The following is a 22014-nucleotide window of genomic DNA, read 5'->3' on the forward strand; positions in this document are numbered from 1 at the left end:
ACCACAGCTTTGTCGGCCACTCCACAGATGATGGGATTCCTCGGGTCCAGTGAGCTGGGCAGTCCCAGACAAAGAAGTAATAGAGATGAAGAACACAGGGCAAAGAGGGGTGGGAAGGAGAGAGGGAAGAGAGGAGGGGGGAAGAAATGGTGAGGAATAGGGAGGCCAAGGTGGGAGGGGGATGTCAAGGAACAGAGAGAGATGTGGGCAGAGACGCTTGTGGGGAGATAAGGGAAGAGATGTGAGGCCAGAGAGACATTCATTGGGGAAATAAAGAAGTATGGGTAGGGGCGCCCAGGTGGCTCAGTCGTTAAGCGACTGCCCTCGGCTCAGGTCATGATCCCAGGGTCCTGGGATCGAGCCCCACACCGGGCTCCCTGCTCAGCAGAGAGCCTGCTTTTCCCTCTCCCTCTGCTGCTCCCCTGCTTATTCACGCTCGCTCTTTGTCTCTGTCAAATAAATAAATAAATAACTCCTTAAAAAAAAAAGGTATGGGGAAACAGGAAAATGTGGGGGACGTGGAGAGAAAAATATGGAGATAGGCCAGACACAGATAGGGACAGTGATATGAGGGACACAGAAAGATGGAGGTGAAGAGAGATGTGGAGGAAACGGGGAGACAGACAGGAGGGCAGAGAGATGGGGCAGAGAAACAAAAAGATAAATGTGGGAAGAGAGGAGAACATGGGAAAACAGGGATTGAATGAGGGCAGCAGAGGCAGAGAGAGAGAGAGACACTGTCAGCCCTGGGGCCCTGGCAGGCTTCATGAAGAGTACCAGGCCCAAGTTGGAGCTCTGTCCCTGCTCTTCTGTGTGTCCCCCTTGTGCCCCAGCATGGTCTGGTCACAGTCGGCCGGGGCAGCCACACTGCAGTTCCAGCTGACTGCTACTGGCTGTCAATACGAACCCAGTGCTGCTACACCTGTTGAGCCTTCAGGAAAGACCAAAAATTATTTTAAAACACTGTTGTTGAGGAAATTTTTACTTATTTTTTTTAAATATTTATGTGTGAGAGAGAGAGAGACAGAGTGAGAGAGAGCATGAGAGGGGAGGTCAGAGGGAGAAGCAGATTCCCCTTGGAGCTGGGAGCCTGATGTGGGACTCAATCCCAGGACTCCAGGATCCTGATCTGAGCCGAAGGCAATTGTTTAACCAACTGAGCCACCCAGGCACCCCTCCTTTTTTATAAAGACTCTTTTCTTTTTTTTTTTTTTTAGATTTTTATTTATTTATTTGATAGAGAGATCACAAGTAGGCAGAGAGGCAGGCAGAGAGAGAGGAGGAAGCAGACTCCCTGCTGAGCAGAGAACCCGATGTGGGGCTCGATCCCAGGACCCTGGGATCATGACCTGAGCTGAAGGCAGAGGCTTTAACCCACTGAGCCACCCAGGCGCCCTAAGACTCTTTTCTTTTTTAAGATTTTATTTATTTGAGAGAGAGGCAGAGAGAGAGAGAGAGAACATGAGTGGGGTGAGGGGCAAAGGGAGAAGCAGGGTCTCTGCTGAGCAGGGAGCCCAGTGAGGGGCTCAATCCTGGGACTCCAGGATCATGACCTGAGCCGAAGGCAGATGCTTAACCCACTGAGCCACCCAGGCGCCCCGGGGCGGGGGTTCCTTTCTGAAACCCCTTCTCGTTTCTCTTGTCCAGCCAGGGCTGAGAGCCCTGGAACCTCCAACTTGGCCCTGGGTTTTTAGCAGGGAAAAGGCCTGGTCAAACTGATTCTTCAAAGAGAGGATACCCTCCTCCAATACTCAGTAGTAAAAGCAGGAACATAAAGGCCTTTAGATGGGGCCGGGGCGACTCTGGTAGAAAGGCTGCAAACTCAAACTCAAGCTCTGTTAGGGGCCCAGCAGGGAGCTCTCCAATACGAGGGCACTGGCCTGCTGTGGAGTCAGACCCCTGGCTTGAATCCTGGTTGTGCATCTTCGTGGCTGCCTGACTTCAGGCAAGTTACTGTAGCGTCCTGGTACCTGTTTTTCCATCTGAAAAATGGGGACCACAGCCGCATGAAGGTCATAGTGAGTTTTCAGTAAGTTACTAACAATGTCTGGCAGACAGAAAGGGCTCTTTAAATATTATTAAGAAACAGAGCAGTCATTACCCTGCTCTGACCAACAGTTGGTAGGCGTTACCAGATTGACTTTTCTCAAGAAAAGCCAGACACCTGGAAACATGAGTGAAATGTTCTGACTTTTAAATACCGGACTCTGGTTTAAAAGAAAAGACACAGGCTACGGGGGCCGGGTGGCCACACTCACGGGGCTCGGGGGGCCCTCCTGGCACAGCTGCTGCGCCAGCTGTTCTAGGGCCCGCAGCCGCAGCTCGTGCTGCTCCTGGCGCCTCTGCAGGCTCCGCACCCGCCGCCGCAGCGCTCCCAGGACAGCGTCCAGCCTGGCCAGCGGGTGCTGGGCCCGGACTCCAGGCTGCGGCCCCACAGGAGCAGGAGGAGGGGGCAGGGGGGTCAGGAACACGGTGGTTGCGGCCTCAGGGCCTCCGGATGCTGACCCCAGTACCACAAGGGGAACAGGGCTTGGGGCCGAGACAGAGACAGCAGGACAAGGGGACAGGGGCGTGCCGTCTGGTCGGGAGGGAGGCACGACTGGCTTCTCAGTGTTGCAGGAACTCTGTTGCCTCTGGAAGACAAGGCATGGGATGGGGGGCATCAGGGCCAGACTCCAAGGGGTACTGCCCTTGGGTGAGGCCAGACCCCAAGTAGGAACTTCCCTCGGGGCTGAGGATCAGGCGGCAGGGCGGAGTCAAGAGGCTCAGGAGAGGAGGGCTGGGACCAGACTCCACGGATTAGTTCCAGGTGGGGAAGATGTGCTCAGACCCCAGCAGTGGGACCTCCTTTCACTCACCTTAGCAGGAGGTGCCGGGGAGAAAATGGATGGCACTGCATCGGGCCGCAGGTAGCGCACTCCCCAGCGCCACTGGAAGCAGGAAGGCGTGAAATGCTCACTGCACAGGTGCTGGTGGCAGCTGGGCTCCCAGTCTTCATGGCCCATGTGCCGCAGCCAGGCCTGCAGCCGGGGGCCATCCTTCAGTGGGAACCTGCCAAGGACCATGGGGTCAGAGGGTCAGCTGTATCAGGTGCAGTCCCAGCCCTCTCTGAGGACATGCACACCCAGAGACCCCTGGGCTCCACACCTCGGTCTCCCTAGGCTGGCAGCTGGCCCTGCCTCCTACCCAGGCTTGCTCTACCACCCACCCGCATCCCCTTCTTCAACTCCACCTTTGCAACACTCAACATCAGCCCACCTCTCCCACCTCTGCTGCCCCTCCCTTCCAGCCTCCATCCTCTCCTGGCTGGAGTTTTGCAGCGGCCTCCTTCCTGATCTCCCCATCTGTAGCCACAATCTGTTCCTCTACATAAGCCTGAGAGAGCAGTTTCCGAAACTGGACAAATCTAGAATGTGTCTATATTCATGCGGGTGGGGTGGGGTGAGAGATGAAGAGAGATTTAAGAAACATCCATTTGCAGGCTGTGGACCTCATTTGCAACAAATCATTCCATAAAAAGACATTTTAACACAGTTGGGGAAAATTGAGCATGAATTGGGTATTTGATAGTGCTAAGAAATTAATTTTGCTAGGTATGATAATTGCATTGGTTTATGCTTCTAAAATGGTCCTCTGTTGGAAAAACATTCTGAAATACTTATAGGTAAAAGAACTAACATCTGGGACTTATTTTAAAATCATGCATTAAAGGTTTAAATGGGTGAGGGTAGATGGAAAAGATTAGCAAAATGTTGACAACTGGTAAATCTGAGTGACAGATGCATGAGAATCCGTCATATAACTCTATTTTTTGTGTATGCTTGAAAACACCTGTTAAAAGGTTTTTAAACAACCCAACAACAAAAATTAACCCTTTAAAAATGGGCAAAGGACTTGAACAGATAGCTCTCCAAAGAAAATATACAGATGGCCAACAAGCATATGAAAAGATGCTCAATATCACTAATCATTAGGGAAATACAAATCAAAACCATCAGATGGCACCTCATAACCATTAGAACGGCTATTACAAAATGCAAAACAGGGGTGCCTTGGTGGCTCAGTCAGTTAAGCATCTTCAGCTCGGATTATGATCTCGAGGTCCTGAGCTCAAGCCTGGCATCAGGCTCCATACTCAGTGGGGAGTCTGCTTGTCCCTCTAACTCTCTCGTGCTTACATCCTTGTGCACGCGTGCTCTCTCTCTCTCTAATAAATAAATAAATACATAAATAAAACCTTTAAAAAAATAAAAATTGAGGGGCCGCTGAGTGGCGTAGTGGATTAAGTGTCTGACTCTAGGTCTCTGCTCAGGTCATGATCTCAGGGTCTTGAGGTCAAGCCCCATGTCAGGCTCTGAGCTCAGCGAGGAGTCAGCTGAAAGCTCTCTCCCTCTCCCTCTGTCCCTCCCTGCACCTGTGCATGTGTGCGCATGCTCGCTCTAAAATAAATAAATAAATCTTTAAAGAGTTTAAAAAATGAAAATTAAAACAAAACAAGTGTTGGTGAGGATGTGCAGAAACTGGAACCTTGTGCGCTGCTGGTGGGAAATATAACATGGAGCAGCCATTGCGGAAAACAGTACGGCACCTCCTCGAGAACATCAAAAATAGAATTACCGTATGAGCCAGCAATTCTCTTTCTAGGTACAGACCTAAAAGAATCGTTAAGTGGGGTCTCAAAGAGATATCTGCACACTCATGTTCATAACAGCATTATTCACAATAGCCAAAAGCTAGAAGAAACCCAATATCCATCCGTGGATGAATGGATAAAGAAAACGCAATATATGCATACAACAGAGTATTACTGAGTCTCAAAAGGAAATTCTAACACATGCTATAGTATGGTGAACCTTGAGGACATAATGGTAAGTGAAATAAGCCAGTCAAACACAAAAAATACATGCGGTAGCTAGAGTAGTCCAGTTCACTGGTTTCCAGGGGCTGGGGCGGGGCGCAGGAAATCGAGACTTGTCTCTGAATGGGTATGGAGTTTCAGTTTTGCAAGATGACAAAGTTCTGAAGACTGGTTGCACAATAATGTGAACATCCTTTTTTTTTTTTTTAAGATTTTATTTATTTGACAGAGAGAGACAGTAAGAGATGGAACACAAGCAAGCAGAGTGTGAGAGGGAGAAGCAGGCTTTCTGCTCAGCAGGGAGCCTCATGTGGGGCTCGATCCCAGGACCCCAGGATCATGCACTGAGCCAAAGGCAGACGCTTAACGACTGAGCCACCCAGGCGCCCCAATAATGTGAATATCCTTAATATTATTGAACTGTATATTCAAAAATGGTTAAGATGGTAGATTTTATACGTATTTTATAATTTTTTAAAAAATTTAAAAATTAAAGTATTTAAAAAATGAGCTAAAGAAAAGCTTTCCCTGTGAGAATAGATGGGGACTGTCTGAGACTCAAGACTGTCCACAATGAAGATCTCATTTTTCAGCTTCATCTGCAGCCAGGAGTGGCCACATAACTGAGTTCTGGCAGTTGTCAGAACCTGTGACACATTAAATGTTTATTTTAAGCAGTTAAATTTTGAGACAGTTTGTTAAGTGGCATTAGATAACTAATATAGTTGGTCATCCACATTCCATCTGCACTATACCTTCTACATCTGTCACATCATTTACTTAATACTTTTCTTAAAATTGACCAACTTTAAAAATGAAACAAAGACGGGGCGCGCCTGGGTGGTTCAGTGGGTTATAAAGCCTCTGCCTTCGGCTCAGGTCGTGATCCCGGGGTCCTGGGATGGAGCCCCACATCAGGCTCTCTGCTCCGTGGAAAGCCTGCTTTCTCCTCTCTCTCTGCCTGCCTCCCTGCCTACTTGTGATCTCTGTCTGTCAAATAAATAAATAAAATCTTTAAAAAGAAAAAAAAGATGAAACAAAGACACCTCAAAGAGAAACTATACCACAACTGAAATTGGAAGAACAAGTATCAATTCCATGAACAGAAGCTGACCAGTAAGACAGCTGGATACCGTCATCTGCCTGGACACCACACAGCCCTAAAACAGAGTGTGGAGGTATTCTATGCCCTGACATGCTAGGCAGCCATAGACATTTCAGGAAAAAACCGAAGTTCCAAACAGAGTATATCCACTTTTAGTAATTGTGGGAGGCTCAGTAACAGCCCTCAAAAGATATGCATGTCCTAATCCCTGGAACCTGTGACTACTAGGTTGCAGGACAAAACACGTGATTCAGTAAAGGATTCTGAAATGAGGAAGTCATCCTAGATCGTTCCCTGGGCCCTACATGCAATCGCAAGGATCCTTTTAAGGGGGTGGGTGGTGAGCGGATGTTAACAACAGGTGAAAGAGGAGAAGGTGATGTGACCACAAAGGCAGAGGTTGGAGTGACGTGACCAGAAATCAGAAGAGGCAAGAAATGGACTCTCCCCTACAGCCGGCATCTCTGAAAGTGCCACCCTGCAAACACCTTGATTGTGGCCCAGTAAAACTAACTTGCACTTCTGATCTCCAGAAGTGTGAGAGGATAATTTCTGCTGTTTTAAGCCATCAAGTTTGTTTCAGTATCCACAGGAAACAATACAGTAATAAGGGGGAAATTAGAACATGTATTCATGTTGCTTGTATTTGCGTAAGGAAACTGGAAAAGACACACGAGAAAGGAGGTGGGCAGGATAACAGAGATGGGCCTGGGAGCAAGACTTCCCAGCCAAAAGGCCAAGGGACAGGGCGGGTGGGGGTGGGGTACAGCTGGTCAAAGAGGACAGAAGGGCTGACTCAGAATCTGAGCTATGGCACCCAAAGAGTAGACCCCAGGGCACCCAGCCAGGAACTCTGGCTGCCGCAGTCCCTTTTGCCTCTGTTTGAGATCCAAATCCTCCCATCAACCCCATTCTGCCTGAACACACACAAGAAATCTCTTGCAGCAGCATTCCCCACCCCCTCCTCTTTGGCAGAGACTGACAAGTGACTACTCCACACCTCCTTTTCTTCTTCCTTACTAACAAAAAACTCCAACTTTAGTTGAGGTCAGCTTGTGCTGTACAGAAAGACTACGTTTCCCAGATTCCTTTGTGTAGGTGGGGCCATGTAACCAAGTTCTGGCTAGTGAATGCTTTCGTGTTGTGTGAGAAATCTGTGATGGTACCTTAAATGTGAAGGGGTTCTCAAATGGATCAGGGCAGCTCAAAGGGCAAAGGAGGAGAGTATCATGAAAACCCTCTTCCTCACTTGGTCTTTTTCTTATTCTCCTTTGTTCCTCTGGATGGCAACACTTTTATAATGGGTTCTCTAAAAATCTCCTTTAGGGGCACCTGGGTGGCTTAGTCAGTTAAGCGTCTGCCTTCAGCTCAGGGCATGATCCCAGAGTCCTGGGATTGAGCCCCTCATCGGGCTCCCTGCTCAGTGGGGAATCTGCTTCTCCCTCTCCCTTTGCTGCTCCCCCTGCCTGTGCTCTCTTGCTCTGTCAAATAAATAAATAAAATCTTTTTAAAAAATAAAAATTAGGGGCACCTGGGTGGCTCAGTGGGTTAAAGCCTCTGCCTTCGGCTCAGGTCATGATCCCAGGGTCCTGGGATCGAGCCCTGCATCAGGCTCTCTGCTCGGCAGGGAGCCTGCCTCCCCCTCTCTCTGCCTACCTCTCTGCCTACTTGTGATTTCTGTCAAATAAATAAATAAAATCTTTTAAAAAAAAGTATTTGCTGCCCTTCCCCACACGAAGATTATGTATCTCTACCGCACTGACCTGAGGCTTGCCATAGACTTGCTTTGGCCAAGGACTGAAAGTGACATGGGCCACTTCTAAATACAGCATTTATGAGGAGCCATTGGATGAGTCTTCCTACTTTCTCTTTCCCTCCTCCTACAAGACCAGCAATATTCCATGTAGGGGAGGTTCCTTTGGCCTGAGTCCCAGGTTAGGATATTATACAGTAGGTCCACACATGGTCTGCAAAGGACAGAGTATGAATGAGAAATAAAGCTCTGTTGTAGTAAGAAATTTTGTGTCTGTTATTGTGTCTGTATAACTTAACCATGCTGTATCCTATAACCTCCGTAATTTTTTTAAGCCAATACTATTTCAGGACTTTCTTACTGTCACCCAAATGCAATTCCTAACTCACAGGTTTCCCACTAGATAGGGCTCTCATATGTCCCAAAAGGGCTGAAGACAGAACTAACGAATGGTTCCTCTGGCCACCTGCCAGGTTCCTATGTTATTCTCTGGCAGCCACTTTCCTCGATAGGTTTCACCTTGTTCCTTCCTGCCATCCACGGCTTCTCCTGAATTTCCTTTGGTAGCAGCTCATCAATCTCTTATTGACCATGTGGCTTCTGCAAGACTAATTCGGGGGTGAGCCTTGAGGCGGAAATGGGTTAGCCTGTGTGAGGGACAGCCTGGCAGCCACAGGTGGGATTTAAACACAGACATGAACTGATTTTTATAAAGTCATCTGGCTGCTCTGTACAACTGTCATTGTTCTCCTCGTTACTGTATGTGAAGCACTTATAACAGTGCCTGGCATACAATAGGTGATCTCTAAGTAAGCTGTTATTGGTGTCCTTGTAAGGGATGCAGAAGTGTAGCCAAGGAGGCAAGAAGCAGCTATCAACACCATGTCTCATTAACAGAGGACGGTGCCTTGAACAATATTGTGAGAGCAGAGGTAATGAGAAGGGGTCAGGCTGGAAATGCAGGGGTTTTCTGTTATTTCCTAACAGTTTACTTAGGATTTTCCCATTTGCATTTATAACTGTGTTGACACAGCGTGAGGGGTTTTGCTGTGATTGTTGCAGGGGATGTGTTTGGAGGGTAAAGTCCAAGGATGGGTTGATGGACTGGATGGGGACAACATGCTGAAGAAAGGATCAGGAGTGACTCCCAGGTTGTGTGTCCAGTTCTTTAATGTTCCTTCACTTATCCACGAGCTCTGCCCAGACAGAAACAAGATCTGTCAGGGTCCTCTGGGTCCTCTGGGTCCAGCAGGGGCTTCCTTACTCCAGGAGATACTCAGAGTTGCTGAATTAATAAAGAGTGCCAGAGGTGACCTATGTAAAAAAGCAAATCTGGACACACTGATCTGAGTTTAAAGACTCCTCTGCATCACTCCTACTCTGCATCAAGGTCCCTCAAGGGACATGGGTTGCTGGGGTTCCTGGGAGGGGCCATCTGGAAGGCATTAATGAAATTCATCCAACAAATATTTACTGAGCACCCACTATGTGCCAGGCCCTGTTTGAGGGCTGGGGAAATAACAGAGAACAAGACGGAAAAAAATCTCTGCCTTCATGGAGCTGACATTCTAGTGGGGGGGGGGTGGAGAATAAATGAATACATCAAATATGTGATATGCCAGATAATGATAAGCATTAAAAAGAAAAATAAAGTGGGAAAGGGTTATCATTTTACACAGAGTGGTGACCATAAAGGTAAGACCGTTTCACGTAGAGGGAAAAGCACAATGTCCCTGAGGCAACAATGTGTCTGGCATGTTAGGGGTACATGGAGTTGCCAGTGACACTAGAGCATAGGGGTAAGGTGTAGGAGGAAGGAAATGAGGTCATACAGATATTGGGGATCCAGCTCCTGTAGGGCTTTGTAGGGCTTTCTGTCTGCTTCAGTCTCATCTTTTTGTCTCTTATAGAGTGAAGTGGGACCCAGGGGAGGATCTGTTGGGTTTTTTGTTTGTTTGTTTTTTAATTTACTTGACAGAGAGAGAGAGATCACAAGTAAGCACAGAGGCAGGCAGAGGGGGGAGGGAAGCAGGCTCCCTGCTGAGCAGAGAGCCTGATGTGGGGCTAGATCCCAGGACCCTGAGACCATGTCCTGAGACAAAGGCAGAGGCTTAAACCACTGAGCCACCCAGGCACCCCATCCAGGGGAGGATGTGAACAGAGGGGGACTCTGATTTGACTCAGGGATACACAGGTTCCCTGTGACTGCATGTGGGGATGAGAGTGTGGGAGTGGGTTGACCAATGAGGAGGCTACTAAAATAGTGCAGTCAGGGGTAGTGGTAAGGGCCAGAACCAGAATGCAGGCAGAGAAGAGGGTCAAAAGTGGTCAATTCCTGATGTATTTTAAAGGGAGAGCCAGCAGGATCTGCTGATGGTCTGGATGAGGAATGGGTTCTGGCACATTTAGACTAAGGCCACAGGGACAAACCTGTAGTCCAACAGAGTCAGGTTTATTTACCATGATGAGGGAAACTGCACACCAGAAGTACAAGAAGTCTCACTCAACAAAGGAAAAGACAGGGTTATTATTTGGATTTGAGAGAAAGGTGAATTTTAGGTGAAATGTAAATGAAACTGGATAGGCTTAAAGCAAAGGAGAACTGTGTGGATAGATACTTGGTCGGGATTGTGAAGTGAGTCCAGAGTCCTGCCTCCTTGAGAGCAATAAAGTTTAGGTAGATGTGGAAAACTGTGTCCAGAAATGCCTTTCCTGAAGCTCTGCACCTGGATGGAAGCAACTGACGTTGCTTCTCAGTGTCAAAGTGACAACTCCTCCAGGCATTGAGATGTTTCATTTTTACTGATCTAATCCCAAATGGCGAAGTTTAAGGCAGCCTATGATTTTAGAGAACAAATTTTCCTACTAAAAAAGCAGCAGTCACTCAAAGAAGGGGAATTTTTTTCACTTACATCCGCATGTCCCTGAGAAAAATACAGAAATGTTTTTCCTATTCAGCCGGATTTTCCCGTGTTTTTTTATTCTAGCCAGGGAATAAGAAATGGGAAGACAGATTTTTTTTTCTTTTTTTACAGTTCAAGCTAATTTTTACTTTCTCGAGTGTGAGGAAAGAAAGGAGGTAGGGATGATTCTAAGGTTGCCAGCCTGAACAACAGGAAAGATGGAGTAAGCTCTTAACTAAGAAAGGTTGTGGAAGGTTTGGGAGGGAGACAAGATCAGGAGCTCAGTTTCAGATGTTTTGCGTTGGAGATACCTCAAATTCGCGGAGATTACGAGCGGGAAGTTTTAGGCTCCCTCCACAGTCCTACTTCTCACGCTCGCACCTGTAATTAATAGTTTATCCCTGCGCTTTAATACATCCGCACCCTTGTATGTGCTCTGTTTAGTGCTGAGAATACCGACTCTTCACTTTGCTACTAGCCCATCTTCTAGACACCTGCAAGATGGACCAGCACCCTGCACAGCCGCAGTTACCCTCGGGCCCCGCCCCGCGCTTGCGCTCACTTGTAGAAGCTCACAGGACGGTTGTCAGCGCCCAGTCGGCCCGCAGTGTTGGAGCAGTTCGGAGCCCGGCAGTACTTGGGCATGGCTACTCGACCCGGTTAAGTCCTGCCCAGGCTGCAGTCGTGCTTTGGTCCTCTCCGGGTGCCGCCGAACCCCGCCCAGCCCGCTCTCCGCCTGCCTCACGTGACGGCCCCAGGTGCCACGTCACGTGCAGAGGATGGACTAGAGCGCCTGCGCGCTACGCGCCCAGCCCTGTTACCACAGTTACGCTCTGGTCACGTGGCAGCTGGGGGCGAGGCGAGGCCTTCAGCGCAAAGCCAGCTCTTAAGCACCAGGCCGTTACCACATGTTGAGGGAGAGGTGGAGTCACGGCTTTTTTGAGCCTGCGCCAAGGGGTCGGTTTCTTTCAGCTCCACCCCTACGCCTACATCCGGGCGACTGCCCCTGTATGGGTAGTTGCTTGGGGATGGGGAGTGTAGCAAAAAGCAAACTGGAGGCGTTGGTTTTAGCTACGTAAAAGTTAAAACCTAAATGTTTGTTAATGATGAAAACACCGCATAAAAAACGCCACTGCTCTTGATCAGGCATCCTGTAAACTAGCTATGGTTCCACCCGGCCATATACTTTGCTCCACCTCTCAGCCCTCATTGGTCAAAACCGCCGCCCGGCCGCCCTGACATTGGCCAGACCCGGGCCTGCCGCGTCCAATGGGCGGCGGCGCCGGCTTTCCCGCGGCCGTTTGCTCTTCGAGTGGGTCGTGGAGGCGGCGGCAGCGGCGGTTGAGGGGTTGAAGAGCGTAACCGTCGCCCGGCTCCGTTAAAACGATGGCGGCCTTGGGGCCCGGAGGCTACGCGCGGAATGATGCAGTCGAGAAGCTGCCATCCGTGGCGGTCGGAGTTCCGGCGAGGAGGGGCCAGTGCTCTCCACCACCCGCTCCGCCGCTCTGTCTCCGGCGGCGGACACGACTCTCGGCGGCGCCGGAGGACACGGTGCAGAGTCGGGTGAGGAGCTATTTGTCCTGCCCACCCCAGTTCCAGGGTCCAGGGGCCTCCCCTGATCCCGCCCTTAGATCGTTGGCCCCGCCCTATCAGCCCTCGGCTCGTCCCCTCGGGCTCCTCTCCTGCCTGCTTCATCTCCTAGGTCCCGCCCCGTTAGCCAGGGCTCCTCCCACTCTCCGGTCTCCTCCTCTCCCCGGTACTGCCCACCCACCCTAGCCCATTTCTCCCTTCCTCCGGAGTGTATTTTAGTTCTAATCACCATCTACTCCCTCCTCCCTGCGTATCCCTTCAGTCACCTTTAGATGTCTCTCTGGGCCCTTCCATTTTTGTTGACCTCGCCCTTCGCTGGATCTCTAGTGTCCCTACCATTGTTTAGTCCAGATACCTACCTACCTCGTCTGTCACTCAGCTGACTCCACCTGCTCTCCCCACCTGCCTTCTCTTTCCTTTTCCTTTTCCAGTGTGGAATTTTTATTACACATTGCCACCCCAAATTATGGAGACCCATGTGAGTAATTGCAAAATCTCACCAGCGGCTCCCTGTTGCGGTGGGGGGGGGGTGGTGGTGGCGTACAGAACAGTTCCCTAAGTCCTTAGAGAAACAAAGATTTTAGAGTAGGTAGAAGGAATGCCATTAGCACAGCAGGGATTTAAAAAATTGTTCTCCAACTTTCTGAGCTACAAAGTCTGTTTTTATAAAATTGAAGTAACAGTAACCATACCATGGAGTTGCAGGGAGCAGCAATGAAATTGCGACTATGACCTGCTTGGCAGAGTCCAGGTAGAGGATGGAAACATGGTAGATGCTGGTGGGTCTTGTTCCTGCCACAAGGATTTTTGCTGCACTGTGGTTATATCACCCAATACTGGCTGCAAGGCCTGGGCACGTGGCCCCTGCCCACCTCTCTGGCCATACCTCCACTGTCCTCCCTTTTATCAACATTCGGTCACCCTAGCCTGCTTTCTGTTTTCCTAAGGCTCCAAGCTCTTTACCACCTCCGAAGCATTTGCTGAGTCCTCTGGGTTTTTTGCAGCAGTCCACCTGGCTGGCTCCTCATCCCTCAAGTCTCAGCCTGAATATCCCTACCCTGAGAGACCTTCTTGAACCCCAGCCTAAGATAGACACCTACTTTAGTCTTTTACCTAGCATCCTGTATTTCATAACCCTTATCTCGTATGTTCCTGAACGTGCCTCGTGAGCTCTAAACTGTGTACAAAATAGAGGAATAGCAATAGCAGTTTCAGAGAGGCGGTAAGTGATGTGGTTAAGCAGCCTCTGGACCCAGACTGCCTGGGCTTGAACCTTAATTATATTCTTTTTTATTTTCTTAAGATTTTATTTGTTTATTTTGAGAGAGAGAGAGCGCGAGCATGAGTGGGGGGCAGAGGGGTTCTGGGATCAAGCCCTGTCTGCTTGAAGTGAAGCCTGCTTCTCCCTCTCCCTCTGCCTGCCACTCTGCCTACTTATGATCCCTCTCTCTTTCTCTGTCAAATAAATATATAAAATTTTCTTTAAAAATGACCATTATAGGGGCGCCTTGGTGGCTCAGTTGATTAAGTGGCTGCCTTTGGCTCAGGTCATGATCCCACGGTCCTAGGATTGAGCCCCTCGTTGGGCTCCTTCCTCACTGGGGAAACTGCTTCTCCCTCTCCCTCTGTCTGCTGCTCTGCCTGCTTGTGCTCTCTCTCTACCTCTGTCAAATAAATAAATAAATGAAATAAAAATAAATTTAAAAATTTAAAATGACCATTATATTTTATTACTATCCAGTAATGCTGATTGACAGATATAAAAACGATGTGAGTGTCATTGCCTGATTGCTTGGGTTAGAGTCCTGGTGCTGCTCCTTCCTGGATGGGTTACCTCTCTGAGCCCCTTTGTATCCTCATCTGTAAGATGGAGATGATGATAACGACCACATCACAGGGTTATAAGTCAGTACAGCTGTAGGTATTTAAACAGTTCCTGGTTCCTGGTAAATGCTCAAGAAGCGTGAGCTCTTATTATCCTCTGTTTGCCTCATTATTTTTTTTTTTTTAAGATTTTACTTATTTGACAGAGACAAAGCGAGAGAGGAAACACAAGCAGGGGGAGTGGGAGAGGGAGAAGCAGGCTTCCTGCTGAGCAGGGAGCCCCATACAGGGCTCGATTCCAGGACCCTGGGATCATGACCTGAGCCGAAGGTAGATGCTTAACAACTGAGCCACCCAGGTGCCCAGTTTGCCTCTCATTTCTGAGGCCAAGGACTTAGTTGAGAATGTTTTACTTTGTAAAAATTGGAAGCTAGTGTATTCAGGATATGAAAATACCATAATTCTAATAGTCCGTATATAAATAGTTCTAATCAACCATGTTGGAGACTCGCCCATTTAAATTACTTTGCTTAGAGAATTTTTAAATTTTAAATGTGACTCTTCACTTGTTTCTTTACTTATTGAACCTGTATACTGTGAATTTGTTGAGGGAACAGATGGTGTCCACTCTTTTTTTTTTTTTTAAAGGCTATTTTTTTGTTTGACAGAGAGGCAGAGAGCACAAGTAGGCAGAGCAGCAGGCAGAGGGAGAGGGAGGAGCAGTCTCCACTGAGCAGGGAGCCCGATGCGGGACTTGATCCCAGGACCCTGGGATCATGACCTGAGCCGAAGGTAGATGCTTAACTGACTAAGCCACCCAGGCGCCAATGGCGTCCACTCTTGTTCACTGCTGTCTCTCCTGCAGGGCCCAGGATACTGACTTTGTAGCCAGAGACTAGCTGGGTTTGTAGTCCAACCTTGCCACTCCACAGGTGTGGGATTTGGAGTCTCAGTGACCTCATCTGTGGAAATTGTGCCTTCTTCCTTGGGTTGTTGTGGGGTTTCAAATCTTTCATCCATATAAAATACTGAGAAACTTATTCAGAGGTCATCTTTTCAGTGAGGTCTTCTCTCCTTCCCTGCTTTATTTTTCTCTTTGCTCCTATCATCACCTGACATCTATTTTACATATTTGTTCTGTTTTTTTATGTCCTCCATCCCATCACCACAAGAATGTGAGTTCCAGGAGGGCAGGGATTTTGTCTGTCTTCCTCACCATTCTATGTCCTTCAAAGACATGTTGAGAAGAACAAATGTTAGCTGATGGTAGCCTGACTGTAGAAGCTCAGTTAGTGTTGGAGGTCACAGGGACTAAATGGGTGGCTGAGGCACTGGTGCCATGAAGGACCTTCTGGGACAGGTCGTCATGACTTGGACTTTTTTCCCACAGGTGTCACTTGAGAAGGTACTTGGCATCACAGCCCAGAACAGCAGTGGCCTAACCTGTGATCCCAGCACTGGCCACGTGGCCTACCTAGCAGGGTGAGTGAATGGGTGGGCTTTGGCTTTGCCATCTGTAGACTGCAGATAAGCTGCCTACCCCTGAGGGCTGTGGAGAGGATCCCATGGGCCCATCGGTGTCTAGAGCGGTACCTGGCATGTGGTGAGCACGATGAAAGCCTTATTGTGACTGCAGGTGGGAGGTGGCAGCAATTCTGGGAAAGACCCAAGCCGGGGGCTCAGCAACCTGGATTTGTGTCCCAGCTCCACCACGTGCTTTTCTGTGCTTTTCCTTTCATCTGCAAAACAGACCTAGTGACATCCTCCTCTTGGGTAGTAGAGAGGACTGAAAGATATCCTCCTAACTGTTCATTCCACAAATACTGATCTAGCCTGGCCCTGTTCTAGGCACCAAAGGGACCCCTCCATGCCTATAGGGCAGGCCAGACCTGTAGTCATTCCTAAGGAACTATACCTGTTATTCAGTCTTTGGGATGCTGTCCAGGGGTGGGCTCTTGAATCTGACAGTATGTGGATTCATATCCCCACTGTGTCCCTGACCTGCTGGGTGGCCCTGGACAAAGGATTTTCCCCCTTTGGGCCTCAAGTTTCCTCATCTCTGAAAGGGGACTAGGATGTCCAACTTCCCCTGGCAGTTGTGAGGATTTAAAGAGATTGTGCACATAGGTCTTTATTAGCCCAGGGTCTGACAGAATAGTTACCACAGAGAAAGTGTTGGTTTCTGTTTCCGAATGTGTCATTTAATAATGTGCAGCACCCTTGCATTCTCAGCATGCATATGTGGAGGGGGAAGAGAGACTCTTCTGTTCAGAGGGAGCCTTATTTATGTATGGGCTCTTCCACCGGGAATGGAATCATCCCTGGACCCTAGCACTTCCTTTAGTTAAGGCACATTTCCCTCTTTCTCCCCAGCTGTGTGGTGGTGATTTTGAATCCCAAGGAGAACAAGCAGCAGCACATTTTTAACACTGCCAGGTAGGCTGGGCCCTGGGCATTGGGTAGGGATGGGTCCGGGGTCCTGGCACCTACCCACTTCCCCACACTGCTTGGAAGCTCGTGGGTGGACGACTAACTCATTCGCTCACCCGTCGGTTCGGCTACATTCTGCTGCTTTGTGCAAGGTAGTGTTCCGGGTGCTGAGGACAGTGAGAATCTCGGCTCTTGCAGAGCTGACAGCTCAGCAGGGGAGACACTATACCAGTGGGCAAATTACTAGCCAACTCTGACCATTGCTGTGGAGGAAAGAACGAGGATATATTAGGGCAGGTGTGCAGATGGAGAACGGTGGGGGAGAGGGAAACCATACCAGCAGGCCCAGGTTGGGCCTCCGGGAGGCTGAGACCTGAGAAAAATAACGGGGTGATCCTGTGAAAGTGTGAGGAGCGTGTTCCAGGTAGAGGGAGCAGCAAGCACAAAGGCCTGGCCGTGGTTAAGAATCTTGGGGTTTTTTGAGGAGCAGCTGGGTGGTCCTGTGCCTGGAATGAAGGAGTGAGTGAGGGGGAGATGAGGCGGAGACAGAAGCCACTTCTGGATTTTGGTAATTTTTTAACTTTTTATATTGAAAAAATTTTAGTTGTTAAAGAACAGTAGAAAGATTGCCTGTATACCTTTCACCCATTTTTCCCAAATGTTTACCTTTTACCACATTTGCTTTATTATTCTTGGTCTGTATACATGGTAACTTTTTTTTTCGGAACCATTTGAGAGTAAGCTGCCAAAATGATTTCCTCGTACTGCTGACTCTTTCAGAGGGTGTTTCTGAGCGGGGGTGGGGTGGGATGGGGGAGAGCATTATCCTTCAAAACCACAGTATGATCAGCAAAGGCAGGAAATTGAAATTGGTACATCACTACCACCTAAGCCTCTTTCAAGTTTCACCATTTATCCCAAGAATGTTGTTTTGTTTTTTCCCAAGAATGTTCTTTATAGCAAAAGGATTCTGTCCCGTATGAAACGTGGCATTTAGTTGTCTCTTCAGGCTTTTTCAGTCTGAAGCAGTTTCTTCATCTGTTCTTGACTTTGATGACCTTGACACTTGAGGATTACAGGCCAGGTATTTTGTAGAATGCCCCAGCCTTCGGTCTTGTCTGATGTTCCCTCATAGACTGAGGTTCTGTATCAGAAGGAGGCTAGATGGTGATCTCTTCTATGACTGGTGGTGTTCACTTGGGCCCTTGGTGAAGGTGGTGTCTGCCAGGCTTTCCCCCTGTGAAGCCTCTTTCCCTCTGGTGATTAGTGAGTATCTCATGGGGAGCGTCTCTGAAACAGCAGATATTACTCTGTTCCTCACCAAACTTTCATTCACGAGTCCTAGCGTAGCTTTGATGTTTTTCAAAGGCTCTGCAGGGAATTCCGATGTGCGGCCAGGGCTCTGCCCAGTCGGATTAGGTAACGTGGGGAGGATTCCCTCATGTAGAGGTCTCCTCATTTCCAAACTGGCTGAGAGTCCTGACTTCCCAGAGGGCGCTTGAGGAATGAGGGCTATGATGCCCATATAGCATTTGCAGAGAGCCGGGCATGAGTTCAAGGCGGGCGACAGGTCAGGGGTGGCTGCAGACAACAGAACCCCATAGCAAGCATGGCTTCAAATGCAAGAACATACTTTCTTGCACGAATGAAGTCTGGAGGCAGGCACCCAGGCGGCCGGTGTGTCTGCAAGTATCAGGAACCCCCGTCTGTCTGCATGTCTGTTCTGTCGTGCCTTCTGTGAGGCTCCTGTTCTTGAGGTTGCCTCACGGTCCAAGATGGAGTTCTGTCTGTTGTGTCCTTGATTCAGAAGGGGAATGACTGGGGATGAGGGCAAAGAGTTCCCTTGGAGAAGCTTTTCAGGAAATGGCACAGAGCATTTCAGTGTACCTGTGGTTGGCCGGAAGAAATTGTGTAGCTGTGTCTGTGCAGCTGCAAGAAAGGTGAGGAGATGCACTCGCGCTGGGTACGCTGCCTTCCTAATTAAAACTCGGATTCTGTCGGTGAGGAAGGAGGGGCAGGTGGCCATCGGATGGGCAGTTTGCCTCATCTGCTGCTGTAGGAGCGATGAGAAGCCTCCAGAGTTGAAGCGATGATGATGATAAGTGTTCTGTGAGGTCATCAAAAGTCAGCATTTACTTATTATTTACACACCAAGTAACTCACGTGTGGGGGACACTTACCAGACTATTAAGGAACACAGATAGAAGAGGGAGGGGAAAAGAAAACGGTGTGGTCTGGAAACCATGAAAATTGCTACCCAAAAAGTGTGTAAGCTAGTCTGGTCATTCAGTCCTTGCACAGGCCAGAGAGAAACATGCTGATTGCTCATGGGTTTTTCCAGAACACCTTGCATGATTAAGAGTGAAGCACATACTGCAGACTGTCTCGTATACTGCCAGGATCCTCCCTTCAGCCCCACCCCCAGAGTTAGGCCGGATTGGTACCATTTCCTGCACCTGAATTTCTCAGGGTTACAGGGTGGGTGGGGTCGTAGGGAGCCCCACCACTCCTGAGGGAGAGGAAAGGAAGGTCCCTGTCCAGTGACCGTCCTGTCTGGGTTTGGGGCCTTTGCTTTTACCCCCATTTCCCTGGACCACTGACACCCTTCTGGCAGCAGAGAATGCAAGGGACACACAGTGTGCTGTTCTGGGCACATAGGCAGCACTGGCTCCATGGGAGCAGCTGGCGCTTGCCTCTCCTCTTAAGGCTTGGAAGCGGAGAGTTGGCAGAGTTCTGTGAGCACAGCCAGACAGGGGTCTGACTGCCTACCCGCCTTGGAACCAGTGACCAGCCCCTTTCCTTACTCCCAGGAAGTCTCTGAGTGCTCTGGCCTTCTCTCCTGATGGGAAGTACATAGTGACGGGGGAGGTGAGTTGTGACAGTGATTGAGTGGTTGGGGAGGGATTCCCTTCTACCCTTCAGGAGGCCTGGGACGACCCTAGAATAGCTTATACCCAGGCCAGAAAGCACCATGGCAGATGGGGGAGGCAGCTTTTGGATACATCCTGGGGCAATGCCAGTTTCAGCCCTAATAGCTCTTCTAGCCCCCTGCCTGGTGCAGAACCTATCAGCAGTCATGGCCCCACCTTCCCCAGAACGGGCACAGGCCTGCTGTGCGCATCTGGGACGTGGATGAGAAGAGTCAGGTGGCAGAGATGCTGGGCCACAAGTACGGCGTGGCCTGTGTGGCCTTCTCCCCCAATATGAAGCACATTGTGTCCATGGGCTACCAGCACGACATGGTACTCAACGTCTGGGACTGGAAGGTGAGACAACTGGTGGGTATGTGGGCTGCCAGAGCACCCCGAGGCTTAGGCACTGAGCAAACTAAATGGGATAATTTGGTGAAGTGTTCATTTATCCAGAAAATATTTATTGAGCACATACTGAATGCTGATCCCTGTTATAGACACTTATTGTAAGGCTTATGACAAGCTCTCAACTCGTGGAATTACATAATTATTTTCATATCGACCAGCTATGACCTTGAGCAAGTGACTTGACTTCTCTGTAAGTCTCTTTCCTCACCTGTAAGATGGATATGCTGGCATCTATCTCATTGAGTTGTGAAAATTCAGTGAGCTGTTATGTGCTGGAAGGCTGGACTTTGGAACAGCTAGGGGAGGACTTGGAGGTAGCAGACGTGGGTACCAAATCCTGGCTCTGTTCATTACCTGCTGTGTGACCTTAAGCACATAACACCACCTCTCTGAGCCTGGCGGAGGTGGGGAGAAGCACCTTCCACATAGGACTTTCGAGATGATTTCATGCTCTGAAGGCTCAGCCATGTGTGAGCTGTAGAGCTTGGACTCTTGGGGAGAGCTCTGGAGCTTACACATGGAAACCTTTCCAAGCCTCAAGTCTCCTCTGTCACTGGAGGGCCCAAACAAAACTGACTTGGAGCAGGAGAGGGTAAGGAGATGCAGGGCTGAGGGCAAAGGCACAAATGGTCCAATGGACGGGTGCTGGCATGAACTTGTCTGCATTGATTTTTCCAGAAGGACATTGTGGTGGCTTCCAACAAGGTATCGTGCAGGGTCATCGCCCTCTCCTTCTCGGAGGACAGCAGCTATTTTGTCACCGTAGGGAACCGGCACGTGAGGTTCTGGTTCTTGGAAGTCTCCACAGAAGCAAAGGTAGGTTTCTGCCCCTGCTCCCTTAGCCAGGCCTGGGAAGTAACCATTAAAGGCAGTATGGACTCCTGTTTCTACTTGAGATTTGAAGGCGATAACCTCAAAAGTTGTCTGGCCTCTGGTTCAACTTCTGCTTCCGGGCCTGCTCTTTAGGTGCTGTCAGGCCCTGCTGGGAAATCCACCACCCCCCACCCTCTCACCCCACTACCCCCGACCCCCAGCACTGGCCCTGGGGCCAGACCTCTTTCCTGGACTGCTGCCTCCCAGAGTCTCTGCCTGGAAGTGTGTGCTCTGTTTTTCTCTTCCCTTCTCCATTTGGAGGAATGTCTTAGAGTCTTTTGTTTAGGTATGTGTCATAGTCTCTGGTCAGGAGAGTCCCATTGCGACCTTGCTGGGATCTAGGCCATGTGGACAGTGTCTTCCTGTGCCCTGCTGTGCCTCCAGGTGACAGGCACAGTGCCCCTTGTGGGGCGCTCAGGGATCCTGGGTGAGCTGCACAACAACATCTTCTGTGGCGTGGCTTGTGGCCGGGGCCGGATGGCAGGCAATACCTTCTGTGTGTCCTACTCGGGCCTCCTTTGCCAGTTCAACGAGAAGAGGGTGCTGGAGAAGTGGATCAACCTGAAGGTACCCCACCCTCCCTCCCTCCCTGCCGTCAGTGGGGAAAACATTCTTCCCAGGACACGTGTCTCCAGGGACACTCAGTAATATCCCTGCCTCATAGTTGATCCCGCTGGGTCTGGGTTTGACTCCTCAGAGGTTCTGCTCGTGAGACTTTGGGTGAGTGACTCTCCCTCTCCGAGCCTCGGTTTTCTCATCTGTAAAATGGAAATCCTGCTGCCCACCTCACAGACTTGATCAGGGAGTCCCATGAAGTAAAACATAGAAGGCACGCAGCATGGTGCCTGGTACCCTGTGATGGGCTCACAGTTACAATCGCTCTCCCATCACTGATGAGCACTCTTGGCTGGTGGGAGGACTACATCTTTTTTTTTTTTTTCCCTAACCTAAGGTATTACTGACTTCATTTTTTAGTCAAGAAAGGGCTGTATTAAAATACATAACATTTTACATTAAAGGATGATATAGCTATAAATTGCAGAACCACTTTTCTTCAGGATCTGAGGGTTTGAATCCAAACCGTTTTCTTGTTCTGAGACTGGATGGCAGGAACATCATGATTTTCCCTCCTTTTTCCTACCCCTGCTCTTGTGGCTCCCCTCCAGAGCTCACCTTTAGGGCTAAAGGCGTAGTGTCAGGCTTCTAGAATTCTAGAAGAATTCAGAGTTTCATCTGTTTTTCCTAGTTGGTTAAACATCATTATTTTTCCCTCATTTGAATCCTCTTTCTAGAACTTTAGCTGCTTAAGCAAGTCCAAAGCTTTTGACAGATGGATGGTTAGCCCCTGACCAGTTGTC

At 49.3% G+C, this 22014-nt stretch overlaps 2 protein-coding genes across 6 annotated transcripts in view; one reads left to right on the forward strand and one right to left on the reverse strand.

The window, feature by feature from the left end:
* Window positions 1–1235: 1235 nt before the first annotated feature.
* Window positions 1236–11366, reverse strand: THAP8 (THAP domain containing 8). The gene is made up of 3 exons (XM_080829089.1): window positions 11182–11366; window positions 2859–3051; window positions 1236–2633 (listed from the first exon to the last, which is right to left on the reverse strand). Exons 1-3 carry the CDS (start codon window positions 11262–11264, stop codon window positions 2232–2234), a joined length of 678 nt encoding a protein of 225 aa, XP_080685215.1. The 5' UTR covers window positions 11265–11366; the 3' UTR covers window positions 1236–2231.
* A 639-nt stretch (window positions 11367–12005) lies between these two features.
* The window catches only part of WDR62 (WD repeat domain 62), a gene marked incomplete at its 5' end in the record, with an annotated part of 46255 nt that continues 36246 nt past the window's right edge, over window positions 12006–22014 (forward strand). For all 5 annotated transcript variants that reach the window (XM_080827911.1, XM_080827910.1, XM_080827913.1 and 2 more), the window contains 7 exons: window positions 12006–12182; window positions 15424–15515; window positions 16407–16469; window positions 19274–19331; window positions 19559–19729; window positions 20462–20599; window positions 21041–21223. In XM_080827911.1, the coding sequence (XP_080684037.1) occupies window positions 12006–12182; window positions 15424–15515; window positions 16407–16469; window positions 19274–19331; window positions 19559–19729; window positions 20462–20599; window positions 21041–21223 (882 nt within the window). The remainder of the gene's footprint in view (window positions 12183–15423; window positions 15516–16406; window positions 16470–19273; window positions 19332–19558; window positions 19730–20461; window positions 20600–21040; window positions 21224–22014) is intronic.

Source organism: Martes martes (genome assembly GCF_963455335.1).
Source record: "Martes martes genome assembly, chromosome: 17".
NCBI lineage: Eukaryota > Metazoa > Chordata > Mammalia > Carnivora > Mustelidae > Martes > Martes martes.